This window comes from Fistularia commersonii, chromosome 9 (assembly GCF_037954325.1).
Source record: "Fistularia commersonii isolate RoL2024-O1a breed Wild chromosome 9, RoL_Fcom_v1.0, whole genome shotgun sequence".
Lineage (NCBI taxonomy): Eukaryota > Metazoa > Chordata > Actinopteri > Syngnathiformes > Fistulariidae > Fistularia > Fistularia commersonii.
Genome location: NC_141292.1, coordinates 13,078,934 through 13,101,073, shown reverse-complemented (window position 1 = coordinate 13,101,073; position 22,140 = coordinate 13,078,934). Strand labels below are relative to the sequence as shown.

The following is a 22,140-nucleotide window of genomic DNA, read 5'->3' as shown; positions in this document are numbered from 1 at the left end:
CCCGGAGATCCCAGTGGGTTGAGCTTGCTCTCCTTCAGGTTCCTGGACGGCAGCGGTTTGGATTTTTTTTCTTTTCCTTCCCCCGAACTCTCTGACAGTTCGTGTTTTCCACGGAGGCTGCAGAACCCCTGTATAATTAAACAAAAAAGAAAATCTGCTTGAGGTGAAACTGTTCAGGTCCCAAAAAACATCAGTCTGAGGAGCAATTTAAACATTATATGACTTAAGAAAAAAAAAACGTTTATTAAGTTTTATTTGATGTGATGATTTATTTTAGTAAAAAAAAAAAAAAAAAAAAGATTTTTTGCTACTCTTTGTTTTAATTCCAGTCTTTGCTGAATTCTTACAGGTTTTAAGTCTCTTTATTTTTGGTTGAATTCAAAAATGTTTTAAGTTTCTTTATCTTCTCATTTTTGAGAAATTTGATTTCTTGCCTACTTTTTTACATTTTTCTGTTTTGTGCCACTTTTGTGTTTATTATCATGTTTTGGCAATTTCTTTATCTGATAATTTTTTATTCACTTTATTTTTAATTAAACTCAAATTAAGGTAAAAACTTACAATATTATGATATTTTTTGCAATTTTCTTTTTCTGAGGGGGCTAAATGTAACTGTTTACTGTTTTGCAGGTTTTGGGTGAATTCTCACGCAATGCCTTTAGTCCTGTTGAGACAAGGGTTAAATATAAAATTGAACACTTGCCATGATCTTCCTCTGCAGTCACATAAACTTCTCCCTCATGCAAAACACTCCAAAACTAAGCTCCGTTAAAAAAAATTTACAAAACAAAACCTGTAACGTTCCCTGAAATGTCCGCTGGCGGCGGCGGTGGAATCCGTGACGGGCAAGTGGGAGTCTCAATCTCTGCCGCCAGATGTTCAGATTACAGCGTGCGGACGTGACGGACGCGCTTCTCTAATCCATCCTCTCTGCTCCTCCCTCAGAGAGGAGCTGAAACTGTCCTCCCAGACGTCTCACCACCTGGACGAGGTACGTCTCGCTCTATACCCACTCCTTCCCCCCTTCCAACCCCAACCTCCGTCCAGGAGGTCCCTGTAAGCCCCAACTGTGATGGATAGGTTTTGTCAGTGGGGCCTTGACATCCCACCTCTGAGCTCAGACGGGTTTAAGCCTCCGCCCTAAAGCCCCATCGCTGTTTTGTGTTTGTCTCGTCTCAGCGGTGCGAGGATCGGAGTGGAAGTCTGCAGACGGACATGAAGAACAGGTGAGAAATATCCGCTGCGTCTCCCCTGCCGCCGTCCCTCCCACATTTAGATTTAATACCGGTCTCACCCGGCCTCCCCGAACACCATTTATTGTACTGTTATAGGAATTTGGTTTACTGTTTACATTTGAATCTTTGCTTTGTATATTGGGAGCGGTTACTTAAATTTATCTCATTTCTTGTGATATTTGGCAAATCCAGGATATTTTATGTGAATTTTCTCATTCAATTATTATTTTCATGCTAATTTTTACACAATTTTTGATTTTTATTGATTTTCCAGTTTGTTCTTACACATCTGTTTGTCTGCTCTATGAACCGATGCCTTTTAAATTCTTTTTTTTTTTTTTTAAATTTGCACATCCCATGACTTCATAAATAATAACTTTTTTTTTCGCTGATTTCAGGACATTTCCTGATGATTTTCCAACTATTTTCTTGGCATTTCATGAAAGTTTCAGTTTTAATTCTTTCATACACTTCCCTCTCATTTTGTAATTTATTCATTAATTGGCAGGTTTTTTGTTTTTTGCTTTTTCCAGATTAACACATGATTTCTTTTTCGATGTTAAAACCTACATGAATAATTAAAGAGACACCATTACCTTTCAAAATAAAGGTAGGAATGAACAGTACAGTTAGATCCTTGGGATCATTGAATGATCAATTCCAGATTAGATTCCAAAGGCACCAGTAATACATCACCCATCACATAAAAAAATCCCAGCAATTTTTCTTCACTTTCTCTTTTATCACAGATTTTTCTTTGCCAAAGCTTGTTTTCGTTTAAAAAAATAACATGTTCTCTGATTTGCCAATGGCAATCCATTATTAACGTCGGGGAAAAGAATGAATTCACTAAGTGCAAGTCAATCTGAGGCTAAAAATATGTTTGCTGTGCTCCCACTCTGATTCGACACCTAAAAGGGAGTTTGGGTTTCGACTCGACTTTCAGGTTTTTTTACCTCGGCTCCCCCCAAGTCTGCGTTGTGTTGACGCTCCTTCTGCAGAAAAAGGAAGCAGGAAGACACCTTCCACCCCACCTCCCCCTTTCCACCGCCGCAAAAAATAGGAATACCAATCAAGGACATACTTTTGAAAAAAGCTATCAGACAAATTTGAGAATTGGAGTCAGTTATGACTGGTGGCATAGTGCCGCGGACACTAAATACGTAGTATAGATAATGAGAGTAAGTCTTGTCAAATTAAATCCTAAGATTATTGGAAATTTATTGTAAAAAAATTATTTTTGCACAAGAAAATGAAAATCATTAATCAGTATTTTCAGTAGATATGCTCAGTGACGATGGATCGGATTTTTAAAGTCAACTTCACATCAACCGAAACGCCATTAACAAACTAATCATAGGATTAGCACGTCATTTACAAACTGTTTAGTTTCACTGTTGTCATTGTAATGCACGGACCGATATAAGCTTTGTGATCGATTTTTCAATCCTATTTCAAGACAAAGCCTTTTAGACAGAAGTGTCTTTTAAAAGAGTGTTTTGTGTAAGGTGGAGCTTGTAAACAGTCAGAAATCAATTATTTCACCCCATAAAGCGACCCAAACTTTTTTTTAATGAACCCAAACGTGTCAAAATACACAAACTGACTGTTAAACCCAAGCTCAAAGTTGGATGTGAAGTCGCTTTGAACTCAGGAGTCTGACGTGTGACGTCGGGTTCGTGAGCCCGCCGCATTTCAAGCCTGTCTGAAGGGAGCGAGGGGGATCAGTTACGGCTGTAGCTGCAGGCGCCGGCCGGCCGGAGGATTATCACGTCTCGCCACTTCCCGTCAGCGGCGGCTGAATGTTTAATTACGCACGGAGAAGCGAGGAGGAGCAAGGCCGCACATCAAAGTGCAGGAGATGATAGGATGTGAAGCTGAGCTGACAGCCAGAGGGGGTGGGTTGAAGATGAAGCACAATTAGAGCAGAAATAATGGAGGAGTTCTCAGGTGAAGACGGAAGGAGATGTTCGGTCCGATTTACCATCATGAAGTTGTTGGTTAAATTCCCCCGAGGACTCCTATCTTTTTAAATTCATATGCATTTCTAAATTTAGTGTCCTTCCATCCAGGAATGGTCAGGGGAGGGGTTGGGAGACATGGTACGACCCATACCTGGCGAAGGAAGAGCTCTTTCGAGACAACCGGTTCTTAGATCAGCCGTCACATGACAACGGGAATTTGGGGACGTCAGTAAGTCACAGGTGACCTAGAGGAGTCCTCATTGCAAGCCGTCTCTCAGGTGACCTGCCCTACTCATCGGGGTGTTCAAAACAAGGCCCTTCTTAGAGTTTTAAAACCCTGAAAGTGAACTGAGGGATGGTCTCGGAAAAAGGTCAAACTGCATCAAAACTTCACAGTGCTACGATAAGACCTGCCTGTGAGTCCAAAGACATTAAATATCGGGGAGCGTTAAAGAAATCGTGGGTTTCCAAAATCGAACTCAAAGTCCTCTCGCCTCATTTTGAATTGAACAAAAATCGGGGCTTTAGAGCCAAGACGCACTTAAGTGGACGTTCGTGAGATTTATTGATTTTGTAGCTCTCCTAACACCTCGTGTCTTTTTGAAGTTTCAAACGTGTCCGTCGTAGAGTTTAGAACACCAGATTTTCAACACGACAATAGCAAGGATAAAATGAACAGGTCCCGCAAAAATAACAGCAGCAACAAAGTGACACAACAAGAATAACAGTGACAAAAATAGCGTAAAGAAAAACAATGAGAAGAGCAGTGACAGGGGCAACAGTAAAATTAGCAGTGATAACAAAATAAAAACCGCAGTATAAACATCGCCAATAACTACAGCAACAATGATCGACTGTCAGGAAAAGGCTGCACTGTTGCCAGGGCGACGTCACTGACAGACACGTTTGTAGCGAGGTCAACCTGAGGCCTCATTGAATCACTTCCTGTCTCTGCAGAGAAAACATCTCCAATCAGGACTCGGACTTTCAGAATTCCACTGAGGCCTTCATCTCGGACAAAGATCGGGAGCTGGAGTCACTGCGGAACGAGGTACCGCACCCCAGCATTTCGCCGTCCGCGGTCCGAGTCCGCCTAAAATCAAAAAAGACTTACGTCTTGTTTCGCGTGGCTGCAGATTGCGGTCCTTCGGGGGGAGAATGCCGTGGCGAAGACCCTGCAGTCGGCCGTGGAGACGCTGGAGAGGGACAAGGCCCAGCTGCAGAGTCGCGTGCACAACTTGGAGCAAAGGCTCATGGGAACACAGGGGTCAGAGGGCGAGGAGCGGGAAGCCCCGCTCTCAGGTGAGGCGCTGCCATTGTTTATTTCACCTGTTTTTGTAGTTTTGCAGTTGACACACACTGCCATCTTAGATTGTAAAGGGACCCCAGAAGGTTTGTCCAATTAGATGGAACCAGGAAGTGGAACCCCAACCGGCTTGTTTGCAGACTCAGATTTCTGTTGTTGTTTTTTATGATCGTTATTAATCTTTACTGATTTTATCGATATTATTCAGACTGATTTTTTTCAGTTTCCATAAAAACGACGATCATATACTTGTTGTAGTTACAACTTAAATTTAACCATTAGTCTCATTAACGTGTAGAAAAACACTTGAAAAAAATATCTTTTCATTTTCAGTAGTATTTTTTTTAAATATCTAGTGTCTTGTGTTATAGTTACTTTATGGTCTTGACTCCCAATTTGTTGATGCCTTCTTGTCCCTGCAGGGGACGCCGCTCTGGCACAGCTGAGGGAGGAAAAGGAGTTTGCCGAAGGGCAGGTGAGAGTCACGGAAGTTTCTGGAAACGCAACTCTTGTCGGTGCTGTTGTTCTCTGACTCTTGTTGTGCCATTTCTCCGACAGATCAACTTCCTGAATAGCGTCATCGTGGATCTGCAGAGGAAGAACGAGGAGCTGAAGATCAAACTGAAGAAGCTCGCCCTCGCCGAGTTCAACGGCAACGACGGGGCGGACGAGTAAGAATCCCAAAAGCTTCCAAACATTGATGTGATGATAAAATGATGATGTTTACCTCATTTGAGAGTATATTGTTTGTTTGTTTGTTTGTTTGTTTAGAAGTTTATTAGGACAGTGTACAAATACATTAAGCACAGAGACAGAGGTGTTTGTACCAGATTATAGCTCATAGTTAATTTCCATCTGTAGTCCTGGACAATACAAATATAAAACTGTATAAAATAGACACTATATATAAAATATACAGATAGGCAATAAAATAACTATACAATATATAAACAGGCAATAAAATATGTATTTTGCAAGTTGAAAGTGCTATTCTGGATATATATATTCTGGATAACACGAGGAAGAGTCACGCTTGTGAGAACGAAGGTCAGAATTCTAAGTTAAAAAGCTCAAAATATGTAATTCAAATATCAAAGTGAAGCAAAAATTGTGAAAATAGGAGGCGCTTGAAGCGCAATTATGATAAAAATGAAAATAGTGCAATGAAAATGGAGACTTCCGAGAGAAAATATTTTGACATTATTAATACAAATATGAGATTAAATCTCAGTGAGATGAAAAGCGGAATTTTAAAACGTTAAAAATAAATAATTGTTATTTTAATACTTTGTACTTTTTTACTTTTACCTCCTAATGAAAGTGTCAGAATGGAAATAATTCATCATCATGGCCAAGTGTTTCTCTCTATTCTCCCACTGGTTGTCATGGACGTGGTGGAAAACACCAACCACTGAATTAGTGACTTATTTTGGGATTTATTTTCATGTTTGGTAGGTTTCCTAGGATGCCGCATTCTGGTCCTCATGGGATTTTTCCAAACCAGAAATGATTCATTATCGCATAGGAACGTGTTTCAGTGACGCTGCCCCTCAAACACACGTTTGTGTGCTTCGTCTTCGTGAATGCGGTTGTTCTTTGCACTCACCTTAACCTCCATCCACTGACCCTCTCCTCTCTCTCTCTCTCTCTTCAGCTTTGACAAGGAAGCGTCGAAGCGGGAGAAGAAGGCGACTCCCCGCCTCTTCTGTGACATCTGCGACTGCTTCGACCTGCACGACACAGAGGACTGTCCCACTCAGGCTCAGAGCCCCGACTCCGTCCCTCACTCCACCTACCACGGCAACCCGGCCGCCGAGCGTCCCTACTGCGACATCTGCGAGGCGTTCGGTCACGCCACCGAGTCCTGCAACGACGACCAGACCTTCTAAGAGATCTGGGACCCCATGCTCACCCACCCCGCGTTTTAAACCCCCCCCACCCACTAAAGTCCCCGCAGATTTTCCATGATGTATTTTTATACTGTATTTATGCATATCACTGGTAGCCACCATTGAAACTCTTCTGACTGAATATTCGTCCAAATAATGCTGCTTCGGTGCAATATTGATGTTTATAACTGAAGGAGTTCTGCACTTCTTTTTTTTTTTTTTTTTTTTATATCAAGTTCCTGTAAAGCTAAGAACCAACCAGACCGATACTGCCGTATCCAAGATTAACGCTCACCAACATTTTATCAGTGTTTCCACCCGAAAAAAAAAAAAAACAACAACAAGAAAATAAAAAAAAAAACAGTTCGCATTACGGGTCGCACAATTAGGTCCGGAGGAGGCCACATGCAAAGACATATGAAGAGTAAGTCATTTCTATTTTTTTATCGTAACTTGTTTAGTTCTCATTGTCGTATTTGGAGTTTTGCTGTAGATGTCAGCGTTGCAGATTAAAAGGGAGATCCCCACTCCACACCTGAATTCATATAGAATGTGCTGGATGGTCACAACAAATGCCATCTTAGTGGAAAGGCAGGAGAAGGGCAGGAAAATTTGTGGAAGTGCTTGACGTCCGTGGTTTTCAACATCCGCTGAAATCCTTCACTGCAGACTCTGGGAATCTGTTTTTGGAAGTCTTTGTAGACAAATATAAGCAAGACACTTTACATTTTGAAAGGAATTTAGCATAAGTAAATAGAAAAGCTGCATTTTATAACTACAAGGAGTAATTTGGTAAGATACTAAACATGGATTCATATATTTTATTCTGCTGTTTACACCTTCACCAAAGCAAAACGCGGTCTTGCTTGTTTTCATGTCATCGTCCTATTCGTTGGCCTTTCATTTTGAACTATTCATTTTTTCCACGTTGTTCTGAAGTTGTTTGCCGTATGACCATCGTTAGATCCCACGTAACAGCGGCGATTTTTCGTCGATCCCAACAAGCCTCATCTATGACACTCTGAATCGAGGGTTAGGGGCAGCACATCCCTGAGTCCAAGGATGTCCGCCTGTCATTATGAATTCTGCTTCTGGTTCTGGAGCAATGCGCTGTGTTTAGCATTCAGGCGCTACGTTGATTCAGTGGAGTCCAGAATCACAGTTTAAAGCTTCATGCTGGAAAAAGCCTGCTCTGTCCCAGCTGACTATCTGAAGCGTAGGATTTTTTTTTTTTTTTTTTTAAGCTAAATCTGTAAAGAGGCTGTTGGGGCAGGAAAGCAAAACAAGACAAGGGGATGGTAACTTTTTTTAATGTGTAGTTTGAGTTGAAACTCTACATTTAAACTGTTTACTACCAAAATCCAAGCTCAAATGACTTCCACTGCTTGCTTACACTGCCGATGACTGACGATTCCTAAGTGATTGCTTTCAGATATGGGTTTCTTAATGTCGATGTTGCTCCTTTTAAGGCCTGGAAATACTCTGAGAGAAGCTAAAACTTTGCTTTTGCTCTCTAGGCGATCCCAAATAGACATATTGTTGAGTTTTACTTTCCCAAAGTTTTTTTTTTTTTTACAACATTTCTATTCTGTTTTCTTTGTTAACAAGTTAATCTCCTCTACTAACACCCCCAGAAGGAGGATCTGTCGGTATTGAGATAGGTATTGTTATTTATTGTCCCAATTCTCCCTAACCAGTTCATGTTTTAACAGAGAAATAAGCTACAATCGGTTGAATTGTGTAGATGCTTCCAGAAGTGTAGCAGGGCTCATGAGATGGACGCAGTCTGATGTTGCAGAACCGGAGGAAACTAGAGAAGCTCGACTAACTTTGTCTTTGCACTGTCCACTTTAAACATATAGCATTTGAGAAACACGTTGCGCTTTAACACTAAACTTTGTGAGTCTAAAAACAATGTTTTATCATCAGGCTGGTAGTGCAGATTTACCTGTTTCTCACTGTCCTGCTCTAAAAGGAATGTTGTGTATTTTGGGAAATAACTTTCAAAAATTCATTACATTTGAAACCACTTTACCTTGCTGTTTTTTTGGAATTGGCTTACAGCTGGTTAGCTTAGTTAAACTTGGCACAAAGTCTACAGATGGTTTAACACAGCATTTTCTTTATTACATCAAGAAAGCGAGCTCCATCTGGCTGTCTGCTTCAACATTGTATATGTAGAACTTCAAAACTACTTTTGTTTGATGATAGGGGCTTTAACATACCACGTAGTTCAATAATTTACTAAATAGAGTTGTGTTTGTCTAATAGTTTTGTGTGTGAACAAGGGAACTTTTTGCTAGATAGCTTACCACAAATTGGGAGCAACAGCAACTTCAGTCTTGAAACTACTGTGAATCTCCAATTAGCTGAACACAAAATCTTTCTCAAGAAAAAGAAAAGGTGGTTACTCTAGTTTACCAGTCAGTTAGAGAACACAGAAATGTTGTGAATCGAGAGTCAGCTATGGGTTGGACATTTTGTTGAAGAGGGAGTCATGGTTGCTTTGCTTAGTTTAGAAATTGAAGAACGTCCAGTCTGTTAGCTTAGCATTCATTAGTAAATGTGGAGCATCACTGGATTAGCTTACTCTGAAAACTACAGAGGCTTCAGGTCGTGAGAGAGCATAAAAGCTAGTAAGTGTGGTCAATCGTTGCCTGTCTTGGCCTAAAAACTAGTGAGATGCCAGGTAACATGACAAAAAAAATATTAATGTGGAATACCTGCTGCTCAAGTTAGCTTATTTTAATTGGCTTATAAAGGGAAACAGAACAATTCAGCATTTGAGCTAGCACCAGCCTTTAATTCAAAGGGAGCTGTGTTTACTTCTTTATTAGCGCAGTATGGAAAAGGGAACCAACCAGCCTGGTTGCACCCGGTAAATTACCTCATCAAATAGTAAATCGTTTTATATTTGAGTTTGTCCTGTTCCCATGGCTAACCGCTACATTTTGGTCAAAACCAATTTAAGATAAAGGAGGGAGAACAGTTGTATTTCATGAGAGGTTACTGGTGTCCACCTGTTAGATTGAGGAGTAGCAACAAAAACCCCAACTGTGGGACAAATCCTGGCCATTTTTAAAACACAAAATATCAAACTGTTTTGTTCAAATTATTCAGGTTTCCGGTTTTCACAGTGTCGGCAACTCGTGGTATTTTTAGTAGTTAATGAGTGTATTGTCGAGACAACTGAACCATCGAGGCTAGGCTAACTAGCTGTTTGCTAACCTCACGAGTTAAACCAGCAAATAGTATTTCCCAAAATATTGAAACTTTCTGTATCTTCTTAACAACAATTTTAACCTGCCATGTCATGAAGCACAATTTTGGATCATATTGAATCATCAGCCGTGTTTTTAATCTATAATATAACTGAACAACTGGCACAAGTCTGTAAATACTAGCAGAAAAATCATAAACAGCTTTTATGCACATCTTTATTTTTTTGCTCTGTTAATAAAACTGTAATAAAAGGGTTCCCTTTACCTTTAGGGAAAATAAAAGTGAACCTGACATAAAAATGTTGTGTACGTAACAAAGTGATGCGTCTAATTATAGTGTAATGTTTTCTATGTAAACTATTTCAAGCCGCGTCTATTAAATGGTTTCGGAGCTGTTTCAACGTGTTGTAATACGTCACTGTTTTCTATGTAAAATTTGCTCCAATAGAATGACCAAAAACGTTTAATTTGTTGTGTTTGACTTTGTCTGTGTGTGTGTGTGTGTGTGTGTGTATTATGCTTGTTATACCTTCTTTACCTTCAGGGGTCGCCACAGCGAATCAACTTTCTCCATCTAACCCTATTCTCTGCATCGTCTTCCCTCACACCAACAAACTTCATGTCCTTTATCACTCCATCCATAAATCTCTTCTAGAGTCTTCCTCTAGACCTCCTGCCTGGCAGTTCCAACTTCAGCATCCTTCCGCCTTTCTTTCTCAGTCTGACTTTATCTCCAAAACATCTTCAATGTGCTGTCTCTGAATGACTCTTTCCTGATCCTATCCATCCCCACTACCCAAGAAAACCTCAACATCTTATTCTCTGCTACCTCCAGCTCTGCCTCCCATATTTTCCATGTACCGTTGGTATTGCCACTGTCTTGTACACCTTTCCTTTCACTCTTTCTGATACCCCTTTATCGACACCTGATCCTTTTCTTCAACCGCTCCAACCTGCCTGTACACGCTTCTTCACCTCATGTCAACTCTCTCTTGCTCAAGACTGCTTACTCCAAGAACTTGAAATCTTCCACTTTATCTCTACTCCCTGCATCCTCACCTTTTTACTTGGTGCTGCACCAGTCTGACCTACTTCTCTGCAATGCCATACTTCCTCGTAGAGTATCATAGTTCCTCTTCCAGCACCCTCTTACCTTCCATGTCCTTCTCCATTAATGTTCTCAATACAAATACCGCATCTGTAGTACTCTTTCTTAGCATGGAACCATACTGCTGCTCACAAATCCTCAGTACTGCTGTCAAGTCTAGCTTTCATGATTTCACATAACTATTATTTGGCTCAACAACTTTATTCCTCTCATCTCTCCCTTTAAAAACAAATCACCAGCCCACTTCTCCTCCGTTCCTCGAGCATCCTCTCTATAAGATCCAGCCGAACAATCTACTCAAGAACTCCACGGCGACACCTGGCCGAGACACTTCCATCCCTCCGCAGATACATCATCAGGACCAATTCTTTTTCCTGTCTCCAGTGCCCTCCTCACTTTCTAATCTCTGCTAATTTGTGCTCCGCAGGAGTCCCTTCTGCTCTCTACTCTCATTTTCCTTATTTATCAGACCTTCAAAGTACTCTTTCCATCACACTTGTGGACCCTGTCATTACATTTCCCTGTTTATCTTTAACCACCCGAACCTGCTGCACGTTCATCCCATCTCTATTGTTGCTAAGCTTGGTCTAGATTGATCAATTTGAAAGTATAATAATCATTTAAATGAAAAAATATCAAAATTAAAGTATGGTTTTATTAGAAAAAAATACTTGTTTTAATCTTTTTTCAGTTGCAATATTTTTTTTTTAACAATTATGACTTGTTTTACATTTGAAGGAATCAAATTTTTGGATGTTAGTGACTTCAGTGTAAAAAAATATTGAAAACATAATTTGATCAATAATGCTTGATCACTTGTGAAAGTCATCTGATCATCAGCAATATCTTGACTTTTCCGCACTCTGCTTACAGTCTATTATGGACTCTTGAAAAAAAAAAAAAGAAGTTTGTCTGCAAGGATCTAAATACCCCTTTCCTCCAAATCGGTCAAAAACAAGACACTCCCGAAAAGTTTTGTGAGTTTTATTAAGAAAACAAAACCATTGGACAGGATAAAAACCAAGCACTACTGATGGAATAAATAAGTCAAACCAAACCATAAATCTGTACAAGATCTAAAGTGAAATAAAATGGTCCCAAGAAAATAAAGGAAAAAAGAAAAATAAAACATACAAGATTTTATATCTCACAGCTTTTTTTTTTTTTTGAAACAGTTATGAGCAAACTATAAGCAATCGGCTCAATCAGGTGAAAGCTACAACATAGGTGACTTGTTTTTAAAACTGAGTGTATATAATGCTAATAATACGGTTAATGTCAATACAATAGCATTTTTAAGTTCCAGCGCTGCTGGACTGGGAATGAGGTATATGCTAATCCATCCTCTAGACTTACTTCTTTTCTCTCCATCCATGTGATGCGGAGCTGCTCAAATCTGAAGTTATCGGGTCTGAAGTTCGTGTTGCATCAAGTCATTAGTTTGCAGTGAATAGAATCAATTCATCAAACTAAAATCTTCTGTGTGACCGCTTTAAAAAAGGTTGCAGGTCTGAATCCTTGGGAGTTAATTCAAGTAGATGAAGCCGCGCGAGCCTGGATTCAGCCGACAAACAGCACCTCGAAGCACCGGACGTTAAACAGGTAAGACGCAGTGAAACGCCAAGACATGACTGGTCACGATGGGAGACCAGTTCCAGGCGCTGGTCCCCTTCGACCCATAGGAAGTAGACACACACCAGAAACGGGAAATCTGACTGGAAGTTTGCAGACGAATAGGAAAATAAATAAAATTTCAGAGGAAAAAATGGTTCAAAGTCTCCCCTGAAACTAAGTCTGAAATTCAATTTGAACGATGACGGTCAATTACTTGTTTTTTTTTTTTGTTTTGTTTTTTTTTGTTATTTACATACTTGACAGCAAATCGCACATTTTCAAAGAGGAAAAAGGTTGTGATCAGGAGAGCAAGAGTAAAAATGTAGAGATCATAATTATGAGATTAAAAGTTATTTTATAAAAGTGTAAAATTGTGGAGATTAAAACTTAACCTCTATTTTGTGAGAATATTTTTCTGGTGACTGACCATTTTTTTTGTACTTTAATCTCATTTTTATGAATTTATCTCATAATTCCTACTTAAAGAACGACTACATTAGATCGGCTTGATCTCTCATTTGCTACTTTTGTCTTTCATTTCAATTATTCCCATGATGTTAAATATGTTTTTTTTTTTTCAACGGTTCTGTCTCTATTTTCACAAGGATTAGTGTAAAAAATTGGGACTGTTGATCTCATGATTTTGACTTCTTACCCCGTTCACCTTCGAGGTTAACTTTTTAAATGTCTTTTGTTTTGTTTTTACTGGTTAGATTCCAGACTCAGAAACGGGGGTTAAAACACAATCTGATGGATCCAGTTGTTTTCTTGCAGAGAGTTAGATGAAACCACTTCGACTCCTCGCCCTGACTCGCCTAAAAGATTGAGAAGTGACTGTGAAACGTGTGGTTGGGAATTAACGCTATTTTCTTGGCTGTGATATAAATAGAACGACGTGACTGCAGAAGCTGAAGACTACCAGGCTACACGTCTGATTAACTGTCATAAATTCCCCCCCCGAAAAATATATATACAGAGAATTGATAAAAATTAGCGTACTTTGCTGGTCTTCCACACCCCCTGCTGGAGGGCGGGCAGAGGGATAGCAGCTGAAATACGTATTGAAGTGGAGTGATGAGCGGGATTTGTGACATCACATATTTTAAGAGCATTTGTGTCCGCAGTTTGTCATTTTGAATCTAACGTTGAGTGGCAACAAAGTGGATTGGTTGTTTAATAGATCGGTTGCCGATGTCTTTTGAGTTACGGGATTTAGAGACACATTTTAAGAAAAAAGCTGACTGGCTGAGTTGCAGATGTTGCGAGGACGTAACCTTAAACTTTGTTGGAGACTGATCGACAATTTTCCTCTGGCTTCCGATGTTCTATAGACCAATAATTTGGATAAGGTGCTCAACAGATTATTGGATAATAGAATTCTCATCATTTTAGCCCAGAATGCAACACTAATTTTCCTCCACGAAAACTCTTATTGGTCTTTACTGGAGTGTTTTTGCATTTTACTACTGTGATCTTTAAAAGTCCAAAATGTAACTCTGGTCACTTTACTTTAAATCTGATCTGTCCTGGGATTTCAGGAGCCGCTGATTTCATGTATAGATTGACAAAGGTGTTGGCCTTCTCATCTAACTCTCAGCAAATTACATCTTAAAATATTGAAGTTAAACGGTTGTTGAATAAACTTGTGAAGAAATTAAACACATAAGGCAAAAAAAAAAATGGCACCAATAACTCATAATGGGTTTGACCTACGATGTGTTTTTAAAAACCATAGCGACTCAAGGCACCTTTCGCTACGATTACAGTCGCCGCCGTCTACAAAAACTAACGCGCTTTTTCTTGTCTTTTTTTTTTCTTTAACTGAAGATGAGAAACTTTTCATGGATCGAGAAAAAAGACTAAACAGCAGCAAATCTATCTGTGATCGATTGTGACAAACCATAACAGTGCATCGACCCTCCTGAGAAAGGAACCCTAAACACTTCCTAAACAAACAGAACATGAGTCTACCAGGTGTCGGATCACGGAGGATAGAAGTGACGTGGTCTTTGTGGGGAGGAAGGGAAGGTTGAGGTTCCACCCGCTGCCACTCTGAGACCCAGTTAGCCTCCCATGCTAACCACTAGCAGGACATCGGCGTCAAAGCGGCGAGGAGATCGGGGGTCCCCGGCGGTTCAGTCACGTGGGAGGGGCGGGTGAGGGATGGGCAAGTCTGGGCTGGGCTAACAGCGCGTCCCCTCGGTCAGAGAAGTGGACTGCAGCCTGGATTCAGAGCTTCTCTTGGCATCAGTGAAAAGTGTTGGAGTGGGGGTGGGGGGTGGGGGTGGGGTTCAGAGGAGTGGGAATGCAAAGTCGAGGTAAATCCATTCTCCCACTGTGGCTGAGGAGTGTCAGGGCAAACTGAAGGGGGGGGGGTAAAGGGAGGGTCCGTTAGCCCTGGATCATCCAGAATTAACGGTGGGGGGAGGGAGGGGGGAGACAACTCGGCCCCCCACCATGTTTAACTCTCCTCAAAGTCCTGAGATGCGGACTCCAGTTTGCTTTTCTTACTGGGGGGGGCGTCTTCCTCCTGGTCCTGGGACAGAGGCACAACAAGATTCACACATCACTAAAAATATATAAAAATTAGAGCAAGATTGCCGGAACAACAAATTATAAATGTAACAAAATTTCAATCAATCAAAACTTGGTTCCATTGCCCATATATGTTAAAAATCACCAGAAAAATTAGCCAGAGTTATCGGGGAAAAAAAAAAAATGGGTGAAAAAGTAAAAAAAAATTAGTAGAATATTAAATAAATAAAATCTACCTTTACAACCAGAAAAAGTCGGAAAAAAGATACAGAGATTTGCATTGGAATTGACTTTCCAGGCAGAGGAAAGGGTTTCAGGGAGAGGGAGAAGTGAATCCGGCGCAGACGACCGGCTGTGTTTTCGGACGGGCACCTGAGTGGCTTTGCTGTCTGACGACTCCTTGTCTGCTGAGGACAGGCTGTCTCTCTTGGCACTTTGTGCTCTCTCTGAGGTTTCTGACGACGGGACGGTCTTACCTGAGGGACATCGCACCAAAAACACACAAAGAATCAACACAACTTACTGCTGGACTTATTATACTGGCGGCCAAAATAGTTTCCACCCTTCCGAGCCGCCGGTTATTGCTAAGGAAGGAGCCGTGACGGTGATATGCTTATACGAAAATTTAATAATCCCTCACTCCTCGGTTCAATTTCACTGACCCAAAGTTTAAGCGTTAGTCAGTGCGGATATGTGGCCGCATTTTTCAGCCGGGACTCGTTTGTTGCTAGGATACGCCGAATTACAAAAAAAGAAAAAGAAATAAGTTCTGCGTTCTTTTTCCCTTCCGGGGCTGGAGAAAACACCCAGCCGTGCGGAGGAGAAAACTTGGAGGAAGGAATCAGCAGCTTCCTCCACATCTTCGAGTGATTAACGTGCCGATCTGCCAGGCTGATGGTGGAGATAAGAGCTCTTGCTGCTTTGCTATTTTTTAAGGATCTAGTTGAATGTTCGTGCTGCTGATTTACTAAAATCGGTGCACAAAAGCAAACGCTAAAATGTGAACTATAACAGCTTAAATACGTCAGGGTTTATACATTTTTCGACACAAACAGAAAGACGAGCCCCCAAATCAAGCCCTCAATACAGATCCGATGAAAAGCAATACTGACACCTGCTGGCCAGCATTCACATCAACAGCTAAATATAAGTTGTTTGTGGGAGTACCAGTTATTATTTATTGTTCGGGAAAAAAAATCGAAAACAAAACTTCCAGACTCCTGAGTTAGAGGTATGATCAGGTTCCAGTCCGACCAAACCACTAAATCTACTCTTAAATTAAAAGGCCCTGAGCTGAAAAAAAAAGGAACACCATGAATTAAGTGGTTTTGTGTACTGAGCTGGACTAAATTTTGTGTGTGTGTGTACACACTTAAACTTGTGTGTGGGGACAGATTTGAGCTTTAAACCATTCCTGTGAAGAAACTCTGGGGAAATGGGCATTTGAATGCTGATCTACTCTTCTGTTTCAAAATATCAAAAAACAGGTTGAAATGGTAGACCTCAATTACTCTAAATTCAAATGTGGTTCAAGATCTTAAACGGCATTTGCTGTTCGTCCCAACAAGCCACCCAATGTCTGGGAGGTGAACTGCAGCTCAGTACGCACACGCATGCACGCACGCACGCACACACAGAGTATAAGTCCATCATCTGCAATGGTGGCAGGGTGGAGTTCACTCTGAACCAACACACCAGAGTTTAGACTCCTTCGGTTGGACCTTCTATTCAAGTCACAACTCACAACCCACGTTCAAGTCCCTGTTGAGAAGCTGAGACGTTCTGTCAGTGAATTTTCTTGATACGAAGATTTTATACCGCCGGTGTAAAAATGGAGGCTTAAAGTCAAACTGACTCAGGGAGTCAGAGGGATGGGGGTGTCACTGCTGGTAATAACATCTGATAGGAGGCAGAATGATGGATCGCTCCATCTGATCTGACAGTGAAGGAACACAAAACACCACGCTGAGGTGTGTGTGAGTGTGTGTGTGTGTGTGTGTGTGTGTGTGTGTGTGTGTGTGTGTGTGTGAGAGAGAGAAGGGGACAGTGTCAAAACAGCAGATTCAACACACTGATACTGTTGTTGCCACATGTTGCCCCTCGGTTGTAAACAAATATGGAGTCACAATGGGAGGGTTTGTTATTTTGCAAGAGGAGCCCCTGAATTCTTAACTGATGTGTGTGTCTGTGTGTGTGTGTGTGTGTGTGTTTCTGTCTGTCTGTGTGTTTCTCACCCCTCTTGCTGTCAGGGCTCAGCTCAGTCTTGGCTTCGCTGGCTTCACGGTGAGACACAGCGGCGGGCTCTGGCGCTGGACTGGTGCTACAACTGTTTTCCTGCTTCACTGGAGATGAGTCAGCGATGGAGCTCTGGTTGCTGTTGTCATCTGGTTAAAAAAAGATAAAGCGAAAAGAAAAGAAACATGTGAGACATTTTAACACTACCCAGCAGGGCTGGCGCGGAGAATGGCAGAGCCCCAGACTTCATGCCATCAGGGGGCTGCACCTCTCTCCCGCTAAGATAAATGATAGGTCCTCAAAATAAAGGCTGCATTTTGTCAATTTCAATTTTCTGCCATGATCCACACAGTATTTTCCCCTTGTAAAACAAACCAAAAAAATGTTTTATATCTAGAAGGAAAACTCAATGAACAATTCACTCTTTTTCAAAATCTCTGACATCAAAAATAATTTACCTGTATCAAATTGATGATAACTGGATACAATGGAGAGGAAATCCCATATTATCAAATTAAAAGAAAACACGCCAGAACTAATAAACGACTGATAAATAACTTCAAAACTACATTTAGATTGCTAATTCAAAACTTTCAATGATACATTTTAAAATTCCTATGGCTCTCTAAACCTCTACTAAAGAACACATTTGGATAAAGCTCCATTATGAAATGAATAAGCCTATTTTTCGGAATGACAGTTCATCGCAATACAGTGTATTCTGAATGATATCATAATAACTTAGTCAGAACTGAAACATCAACGAACACACAGTGAAAATAAACCCACCGTGCATGTCCATCATCCCCGGGGACGAGCTGTTCTCCGGCGTCGTCACCTCTGAGCCATATTTCTCGTCTTTGCCCTTCTTTTTGTTCTTGTTCTTCTGCAAGCCGATGTAAACAGAGGCCTTGTTAAACCGCACCTTAGAGATGGACGATGACAAAAAAGAAAACAAAAAGGCCAATTTGGACTCTTTTGTCGACTCACGTCGTCTGACTTGGGCTCCGTCACTGGAACCCACTTGTAGATACGAAGGGATGTGTCGCCTACTGTCACCCACTTCTTTTCCCTAGAGGGGAGGGAAAACAAAGTCATGATAAACCGCTCGACATGTATTTTAACACTGGCAGGCATATCCGCGCATATCAGTCACTCATGTCGACTCACGATGGGTGATTCCAACTGCATGGCAATTACCAAATGAAATTGAGCATGATATTGTCATATATACACATATATTGACAGATACCAATCTGCAAACTTCTTCGAAGACACACACAAAAAAACTCCCAAGCTCAAAATGGCCTTTAGGTCAACTATTTACCTTAATTTAACCTAATTACCTACAACATTTCATGCACATTTTATTTAAACAGTTGGAAACAGTCGAAGCCCGTGATGTTAGCTTATGGTAACAATCTGTAATATTCCAAATATAAAGAGATCTCTGAGATCACGAGGTAAACAGACGTATATTTGAGAGCAAATTGCAACTATCTGTTAAAATTATGGAAAATCACAACGCGAAAGGGAAAACCGACGAGATATAAAAGTTGTTTAAACGTATGTGAATGTTGAGTCGCGTACCATAACATCGAGAGTCAAAGTTGGAAACATGAAGCGACGGTTGAAATATTGGATCAGATGAGATTGTGGCATTTAAGGTCAAACTAAGATAGAGAGGTTATGATTACAGACTGAAATCACTGAAAGGGTGGGATAACTTTGGAGGATATCAGTAAAATAAGAGGGAACATGTTAGGAATCCATTTCAACTTTTTATTTCATAAAAATTGCCAAGGTGGAAAAAAAAAACCCTGGCGATGTCATCTTAAAGAAATCTTTGAATTCTACTCATTTAACACACTAACTGATCACTTTCAGTTGCGGACCTGTTTGATCAAACAACAAAACTGAAACACGCGTTCATTGATTTTCATTCTATCACAGTAGAAACAGGGCAAACACATAAATGTGGAAAAGAGGAGTTTGAAAATAATCAAAACTGAGAGCTATTTGTGTCAAAGGATGTGACTGTCACATCAGAAAAGCCCACATCTTGAATAAGAATTTGATCATTATCATGTAAAAAGCCAAAAACATTCAAGTAGGGGGCTAATATAGAGATTCTGAGATGAAGTGAAAATAAACAAGACGCCTAAGTAGAAATGATGAACAAAATAACTGTGACTTCATCTTAATTCAGAAGAAATACAGAATGAATGGTTTATTTCCAGACGCCAGTTTTAACTAGAACAGTTCACTTCGGTTGGTGACTTTGACCTGGGGGCGTTCGATAAAAGCACCTGGAAATGAAAACAACATAACCTCATTAACTCCGCCGCTGGGCGGGGCTAAACACACACATATTTATTAGTTATACAGAATATTTAAAAACACACGGTGGACTCAAAGCCGAAGAATTTGTCGGTGTGCGCCGTATGTGGTTGCCGAGAGTCGATACGTGTTCGGCCATGCTCCCCTGCTACTTCCCCCTTCCCAACCCCCACCGCGCCTTGTTCTCCGGCAGACCTAAGGGGCGACTCAAAGCGCTTAATTTAAAACTCCAGACGGACTAAAAAAAACTACTCCGACTCGAGAGCGCTTTCGTCTACCGGAAAAAAAATGTCTCCGTGTCGAGAAGCGTCGGCGAAACCGAGAAGAAGAGAAGAGGAGGAAAAAAAAAAAGCAACCGAACGCCCGAGCTAGCAGCTACTCCGGCGGGCAGCAATGGCTTCATGTGACTGCAACGAAATGGCTCCTGAGCTCGAAGCTAGCCGTTTTATAACGGGTAAAAATATTAAAACACACCGGGGAGAATGAGAAAGGAGGTAGTGGCGGTGGAGGTGGTGAGATGTGGGGGTGGTAGTGGTGGTGGTGGTGGGGCGACCCCCCCTCCCCCAGTACGCTAGGCTACGGTAGTCCGCGGTCACAACACGCCGAGCCGCCGGTGTGTCGCTACAGTGCGCCCCGCCGCACCTGAGCCGCAAGTGCATCTTCCGTGAATCCCGGAGAAAAATGTTCCAGTTCATCCGTTGGTCCGCTCCGCTCCTCTCCTCCCCCAGCTAGCGTCTCGTGTTAGTGAACCGAGCCTCGCTTTCTCCCCTCTCTCTCTCTGTTTTTAATACATACTCACCATTTTCGTACTTTCTCAATCGCGGCCATGACCCGCTTGATGTCATCTTTCGCCCTGCTCCGGGTCTCCGCTCGGACCGACCTGCCCGACATTGCCGCGGTGGTTTAATATTTTTTTTTTTTTTTTTTTTTTACAGCTCGCCGGCAGTTCAGACACAATGCAAACAGTAGAGCGCACAGAGGGGTGGCGAGTGCGCATGCGCGGCCTGATAGAGCACAGCAGAAGGGGGAGAGAGAGAGGGAAAGGGGGAGGGGCGCTGTGGTGCAGCTGCACGGTGGGGACCATACACGTCTGAGTCCCCGCTGTGTGGTCGAGAACAAAGAGGCTGAGAAACAGCAGGAGACCCGACGCGGACAGACGAAGTTTCGGGCTCAGACTCTTTGTTCAGAAAACCCGTCCTAATAATTCTCTCTATGACTGCAGAATGGTACAAAGTTACCCTCCCACCCACTCACAACTTAAGTATTATTTTGTGAGGAGCGTATGCTTGTCTTGCATTCAGTCGACTTACAAAAAGTTAAGAAGGCCGACAATGAATTAATGTGAGTCAGTAATAAAAGTAGCGTTTCACGTTCATCTAAAATAATGCCAGTTTTACCATTTAAAACAAGAAAAAGCAACAGCTTTGTAAAATATAACTATGATGTCACTGTAATCGTTACAGTGACATCATAGTGTGGTGTGTGACATCATAGATACGTCTTTACTTCACAGCCAGTTTAGGGGTTTAAGAATAATAAGAACAACTTTATTTATCCTGAAGGAAATTGTTGTGCCAGAGTTTCAAGTAAAACATAACAATAATAAATGATAGTAGGAAGGAGGGAGAATAAGAAATACAAATAAAACTATAAAGTGTCAAAGTCAAGGATATAAAGTGTTTTAAGGTCTTATAAAGTACAAAGATTTGAATATTCCCCTCGGCTAGAGGGAGGTTTTTTTTTTTTACAATTATTATAATTGTACAAGACAGTGGTGAAACAAGTAATGCTGTATGGTCTAGAAACAGTTACAGTGACGAAAAGACAGGAGGCAGAGCTAGAGGTCGCAGAGATGAAGATGCTAAGGTTCTCTTTGGGAGTGACCAGAATGGATAGGATCGGGAATGAGTCTGTAGGTGGGACAGCACATGTTAGATGTTTTGGAGAGAAGGTCAGAGAAGCTAGACCGAGATGGTTCGGTCATGTTCAGAGGAGGGATAGTGAATATATTGGTAGACGGATGCTGGAGTTGGAGTTGCCAGGCAGGAGGTCTAGAGGAAGACCAAAGAGAAGATTTATAGACGTAGTGAGAGAGGATATGAAGTTAGTTGGTGTGAGAGAGGAGGATACAGAGAATAGAGTTAGATGGAGAGGGCCAATTCTCTGTGGCAACCCCTGAGGGGAAAAGCCTAAAGAAGATCCAATTATAAGCAAGTAGATGTGTTATTTACTACTCCAGTTGTGCTTTTATATAGAGCTCTTTCCAAACCTAAACTAGCTAGCCCTTCAACAAAACAAGATTTGAAATAAACAGATGATAAATTCAGCAGTGTGCTGAATTATAACGGTAATAGAGTTTAAAGAAAATAGTCATGAGAATAAGAATATGAGCCATCGTGATTGGAAAAGCACAACTGAATAAGTGAGTTCTGAGTAGTCATGTCACCGCCCCCCCACAAGAATGTAAAATATCACGCATTTGCAAATATTTTTTTTCAATATTGTCTGTCCCATTGGACTGTTTTGCAAATTATTACATTATTTTTTCCATCATTTTTTAAAGTATAGTTGGAAAACTGTAATGAAAAGCTAATATAATTTAGCATCCAGCAGCTCTTGTACAGTAGAATTGAATGTTTTTTTACTGATCTTGAAACGTAATTTACAGTGTTCGTTGAAGTTAATTTAAAAAA

The 22,140-nt window shown here is 41.1% G+C and overlaps 2 protein-coding genes across 3 annotated transcripts in view; one reads left to right on the top strand and one right to left on the bottom strand.

The window, feature by feature from the left end:
• The window catches only part of clip1b (CAP-GLY domain containing linker protein 1b), a 33,228-nt gene extending 26,465 nt beyond the window's left edge, over nt 1-6,763 (top strand). The window contains exons 17-23 of one of the 2 annotated variants that reach the window (XM_086152561.1): nt 946-991; nt 1,180-1,226; nt 4,157-4,250; nt 4,336-4,501; nt 4,928-4,980; nt 5,064-5,176; nt 6,160-6,763. In XM_086152561.1, coding sequence (XP_086008687.1) covers nt 946-991; nt 1,180-1,226; nt 4,157-4,250; nt 4,336-4,501; nt 4,928-4,980; nt 5,064-5,176; nt 6,160-6,394 — 754 coding nt within the window. In that variant the 3' untranslated portion in view covers nt 6,395-6,763. The remainder of the gene's footprint in view (nt 1-945; nt 992-1,179; nt 1,227-4,156; nt 4,251-4,335; nt 4,502-4,927; nt 4,981-5,063; nt 5,177-6,159) is intronic. The other variant, XM_086152562.1, reaches the window with a different exon arrangement.
• Nucleotides 6,764-11,639: 4,876 nt separating this feature from the next.
• bcl7a (BAF chromatin remodeling complex subunit BCL7A) lies at nt 11,640-20,424 on the bottom strand. The gene is made up of 6 exons (XM_086152555.1): nt 20,247-20,424; nt 18,098-18,179; nt 17,897-17,993; nt 17,107-17,256; nt 15,245-15,348; nt 11,640-14,873 (listed from the first exon to the last, which is right to left on the bottom strand). Exons 1-6 carry the CDS (start codon nt 20,336-20,338, stop codon nt 14,799-14,801), a joined length of 600 nt encoding a protein of 199 aa, XP_086008681.1. The 5' UTR covers nt 20,339-20,424; the 3' UTR covers nt 11,640-14,798.
• Nucleotides 20,425-22,140: the final 1,716 nt, after the last annotated feature.